Consider the following 5,799-nt stretch of genomic DNA (forward strand, 5'->3'; position numbering starts at 1 on the left):
TGCTGAACTGACTGAGCCTCCTAGGAACACTAGACCCAGAATTTCTTTTCTCTTTTCTTTTCTTTTCTTTTCTTTTCTTTTCTTTTCTTTTCTTTTCTTTTCTTCTATTTCCAGCATAACAGTTTTCATTATTTTTGAACCACACCCAGTGCTCCATGCAATCCGTGCCCTCTCTAATACCCACCACCTTAATCCCCCCACCCTCAAACCCCCGCCCCTGCAAACCCCTCCAATTGTTTTTCAGAGTCCATAGTCTCTCATGGTCCACCTCCCCTTCCAATTTTCCCCAACTCACTTCTCCTCTCTAATTCCCCTTGTCCTCCATCCAGCATTTCTTTTAATTCTGTGCTCACTGCTTCTGACTTTATTGTGGTCTTCTCTCTGTTCCAGCTGTTTTCAGCAGTTACATGGAACAAAGGAATCAAACTGCTGTTTCAGATTTATCCTCCTGGGACTTTCAGAAGAGGGAGAACTGCAACCACTGCTCCTGTGGCAGTTCCTGTCCATGTACCTGCTCACCTTCAGTGGGAACCTGTTCATCATCCTGGCCATTGTCACAGACTCCCACCTCCACACACCCATGTACTTCTTCCTCTCCAACCTGTCCTTTGTAGACATCTGTTTCACCTCCACCACCATCCCCAAGATGCTGCTGAACCTCCAGACACAGGGCAAAGTGATCACTTATGCAGGCTGCCTCAGCCAGATGTATTTTTTCTTGCTTTTTGTGGGATTAGACAACTTTCTCTTGACAGTGATGGCCTATGACCAGTTTGCGGCCATCTGTCACCCACTGCACTACATGGTTATCATGAACCCCAAGTTCTGTGCCAGCCTGCTTATGGTGTGCTGGGTGTTGAGTGGTCTGGACTCTATGACATGACTTACTGGTTTTGCAATTGTCTTTTTGTATGTAGTTAGAAATCCCTCACTTTTTTTGTGAACTTAATCAGGTGATCCACCTTGCTTGTTCTGACACATTCTTCAATAACCTGGCAATTTATCTTACAAGTGGACTTCTGGGTTTTATTCCACTCATTGGTATCTTTTACTCTTACTCTAGAATTGTAACCTCTATTTTGAAAATTCTGTCTTCTGGGGGCAAATATAAGGCATTTTCCATGCGTGGGTCTCACCTCTTGGTTGTCTCTTTATTCTATGGTACAGGCTTTGGGGTGTATCTTAGTTCTGCTGCTTCACAAAACTCGAGGACAATGGCCATAGCTTCAGTGGTGTACACAGTGGTCACACCCATGCTGAACCCCTTCATCTATGGTCTGAGGAGCAGAGACATAAAGCTGGCGCTAAGAAAGCTCTTGAGCAGAAAGACATTCTTTGATAAAAAGATCCTTTGTTTCAAGATAAAGATGTGAGTAACAGGGCTCAAGACCCTAGATGACCCAAATCATGATTTTTTTATCAGTTCATGGAAAGATGATCTACAGTTCATCTTTCTACACTATTCAGTCTTTAATTTTTTCATACATAACAAGCAACTATCTGTTTATTTTTTTCAGTTCGAGGTTTTATAAAAAATTCGTTAGACCAGATTGTGTAATATTAGGTTCAGGAATGGAATTCAGTAATTTATCCCTTACTTACAACATCCAGTGCCCATCACAACAAATGCCCTCCTCAATCTCAATAACCCATTTAGTGCATCCACCCCGCATATCCTCTCTAGCAACCCTTAGTTTGTTCTCCTTTTTTATGACTCTGATTGTGGTCTGTTTTTTTAAAAAAAGTTTTCTTAAAAGATATATTTATTTATTTTAGAGAGAGATAGAAATAGCATGAGTTGGGGGGGGCAGAGGGAGAGGGAGAGAATCTCAACCAGACTCCATGTTGAATGTGGAGCCATTTGCGGAGCTTGATCTCACCACCCGCAGATGATGACCTAGGCCAAAATCAAGAGTCAGTTGTCTATCGGACTGTGCCATCCAGGTGCCCTTTATCTTGCCCAATTTTAAGCTACCAATTTTAGTTCCAATCACAGTCCTAATGCGCCATAGTAACCTGGCCAGCAACATCACCTTAGAGTCTTTGGGTTCAGTTTGGAGGAAAAAGTACTGCATTTATTGCTATTTTACAATCTTCATTCAGGGGAAACTGGTTCCATCAATTGAAGATCTGGGTCAGTAATTGGTCTCAGGTCTGAGAGTGAAATAGAGATTATGACCTATCAGCGCAGTGATACGGTCACTCTTTTCTTCATGATTTTTAGAGGGATTTTAATTTGTTTTGTTTTCCTTAGTTACACAAATTGGATGAACCGTTAGTAAGCTGCCCATCATTTTTGTTTTATGGAGACACCATGAATAATTTGCCATTTTGAGAAATCCCTGTGTCTTTCACAATTTAGATGAGAATGATGAATTCTTACATGACCTATGAATATCAAACTTCAGAGGGTTGTGGGCTGTTGACATTTTCTGTTGACATCCCCCAGTTCAGGATGGGCTGACCACAGGACAAATCCATTTCAATTTGAGCATGTTCATGGCAACTATCCTACAGGGGAGAAGTTCTTTTGAGCTTGTCAAGGAGGCCATTACAGCCTCACCAGGTTGTTTCTCAATGACCTCATTTTATGGCCTCTGAACCCTTATTTTGGGTATACTTTGGGATTGAGGTGTTGAATTACATAACATGGGTTTATCACATCACAACACCCTTGTCTTCCTCTACATCATATAAAGCTATTTATGGCATTGACATTCTTAGAGTATGCCAATTTTTTTCACCCCTTTTTTTGTCATGGTAAAATATATATGAAATTTATTATTTCGAACATTTTGAAGCATTTAGTTATGTGGCATTAAAGACTTTCTCCCTATTGAGCAACCACAGCCCCTACCCATCTCCAGAACTTTCTCATCATCTCAAATTGAACCCTTTGTTCCCATGAAACACGAACACTCCATTGTCCTTCTGATGAGCCCCTGGCTCCCACCATCTTACCTTCTCTCTCTAAAAGTGGGTCCTGTAGGTGCCTCATATAGATGGAACTGTATACTATTTGTCCTTTTGTGTTTGGCTGCTTTCACTTAGCATAATGTTGGTGAGGTTTATCCATGTCATAGCCTGTGCCAGAATTCTATTCTTTTTACAGAATAGAATTAATGACAAATGATATTCCACTGTCTGTGGTCACCACACTTTATTCTTCTGTGATTTTTTTGAGGGAGATTGGGGTTGTGTCCACATTTTGGCTACTGTAAATAAAGCTTTATGACAAGTGGTGTCCAAATATCTGTTCTAGTCACTGCTACAAATTCTTAGGGGGCATATAAGTAGGCATATTCCCACTGGTGAAACTACTGGATCATATGATAATCCCTTGTTTCAGTTTTTGAGGAACTGGCACACAGGTTCCCACAGAAGCTGTGCCACTTTTAAAATTCTCATCAGCAAAACATCACCAGGTTCCAACTTCCCCACATCCTCACCAACTCTTATTTTCTGTTTTAGCTTTGAAAATAGCCATCCTAATGTGTGTGATAGTGGTGTTACATTATGGTTTTGGTTTGCATTTCCCTAAAGATAGTCATGTTACCCAACTTTCATGTACTAAGTATTGACTCCTATATCTTCCTTGGAAAAGTGTCTCTTCGTGTGTGTGAAGTGGTATTACATTATGGTTTTGGTTTACATTTCCCCAATAATTAGTGATGTTGCACATCGTTTTTGCATTAAATATCAGTTCCACATATTCTTTGGAGAAATATCTATTTGAGTCCATTTCCTGTTTTTTTTTCACCATTAATTTTATTTTTTAAATTATTTTAAGTTTTGATTCTGGTGTAGTTAACATACAGGGTAATGTTAGTTTTGGGTGTATACAATATAGTGATCCAATACTTCCATAGATCACCCAGTGTTGGTCAGGGGCAGTGCACTCCTTAATCCCTATCACCTACTTCACCCATGTCCCCCATTTCCCATCTGGTAATCATCAGTTTGTTCTCTAGAATAAAGAGACTGTTTCCAGTTTGTTTTTCTCTCTCTTTTTCCTTTGCTCATTTGTTTGGTTTCTTAAGTTCTTCATATGAGTGAAATTGTATGATATTTGTCCTACTATTGCTGACGTATTTCACTTAGCATTACATTCTGTAGCTCTGTCCATGCATTGCAAATGGGAAGATTACAAAAGTTGGGTATTTGTCCTTTATGATGGAAGCATAATACTCCATAGTGTATATGGACCACATCTTTTTTATCCATTTGTCTGTTGAAGGACATCTTGGTTCTTTCCACAGTTTGGCGACTGTGGCCATTGCTGCTATGAACATTGGGGTACAGATGGCCCTTCCTTTCACTACATCTGTATCTTTGGGGTGAATACCCAGTAGTGCAATTGCAGGGTCATAGGTTAGCTCTATTTTTAATTTCTTAAGGAATATCCACACTGTTTTCCAAAGTGACTGCACCAACTTGCATTCACATGACTGTGTAAGAGGGTTCCACTTTCTCCACATCCTCTCCAACACACATTTTTTACTGTCTTTTTTATTTTGGCCATTCCAAATCTATAAAAAAAAACTCCTCAAACTCAACACACATAAACAGATAATCATGTCAAAAAATGGGCAGAAGACATGAATAGACTCTTCTCCAATGAAGACATACAAATGGCTAACAGACACATGAAAAAATGTTCATCATCATTAGCCATCAGGGAAATTCAAATCAAAACCACATTGAGATACCACCTTACACCAGTTAGAGTGGCCAAAATTAACAAGACAGTAAACAAGATTGTTGGAGAGTATGTGGAGAATGGGGAACCCTCTCACACTGTTGGTGGGAATGCACGTTGGTGCAGCCATGTTGGAAAACAGTGGATATTCCTTAAGAAATTAAAAATAGAACTTCCCTATGACCCTGAAATTGCACCCTGTTTGCTCTTATCCACATAAAAGGCCATAGGTCATTTGAACACTAGCATTTTGGTAAATGTTTAGCTCTTGCTAACAACAACAATACATAGAAGGGAGAAAGAAACAAAGGAATGACAGAAATAGGGAATAAAGACATAGAATTAATGAAAGAAGAAGAAACAAATGAAAATATGCCAATTTCTATAGAATAAATACTTCCATGGCCATTAAGCAAACAAAGCAACGTCAGTAAGCCAGGAGTGGAAGGGCACTGTGTATATCTTTCCCCCATGAATCATTAGGAGCCAACTTCTCCAAACCATTGCCTTTGGGTATGCTTAGGGGGGCAATGGAGAACATAAATCTATGGCAATTTTATGGTCCATCCTCAAAAGTAGTGGGGATTCAGGTCACTGAAAAGTCTCAGGTCTGAGAATCAAGTGAGAGATTGTTACTCATTTTGGTGACTCAAGACACACGTCCTCACCTTAGAAGTAGTTTGTATATTTACATAGGTTGTTAAGTTCTTGAAAACTTCCTATCTATTTTATGCACCGAAATAGTATGATCACTTGCGTTTTCCAAAGATCTCAGTGGTTTAATGTATTGGGACAAATAAGCTGGTACTGCTACCTATCACATTAACTGTGAATGCCATCATTCTGATGGTCAAGTGATTCCCAAATAGTATCCCACAAATGACATTCTCTCTCCTGGAGTCAGGAGGAACTCATTTCAACTTCAGCAGCCCCAATCTGAGCTCTACCATACATGGAAAACCACTACAGATCTCTTCAAGGAAGCTGTTGCACACCATACAAATTCCTTTCTCAATCTCTTGGTGAATGTAATAACCTCTGAAACCCTTCTGGGAGGGTATTTGGGGAGTGAGTGACTGCAAATAAGAGAAATCAACTGC

At 39.8% G+C, this 5,799-nt stretch overlaps 1 protein-coding gene across 1 annotated transcript; it reads left to right on the plus strand.

Annotated features, from left to right (window-relative positions):
* Window positions 1–397: 397 nt before the first annotated feature.
* LOC116882856 (olfactory receptor 7A10-like) lies at window positions 398–1,373 on the plus strand. The gene is made up of 2 exons (XM_032883485.1): window positions 398–860; window positions 1,144–1,373. Exons 1-2 carry the CDS (start codon window positions 506–508, stop codon window positions 1,371–1,373), a joined length of 585 nt encoding a protein of 194 aa, XP_032739376.1. The 5' UTR covers window positions 398–505.
* The last annotated feature ends 4,426 nt before the right edge of the window (window positions 1,374–5,799 follow it).

The sequence above is a fragment of the Lontra canadensis genome, unplaced genomic scaffold (genome assembly GCF_010015895.1).
Source record: "Lontra canadensis isolate GAN:19392208 unplaced genomic scaffold, GSC_riverotter_1.0 scaffold88, whole genome shotgun sequence".
In the NCBI taxonomy this organism is placed as follows: Eukaryota; Metazoa; Chordata; class Mammalia; order Carnivora; family Mustelidae; genus Lontra; species Lontra canadensis.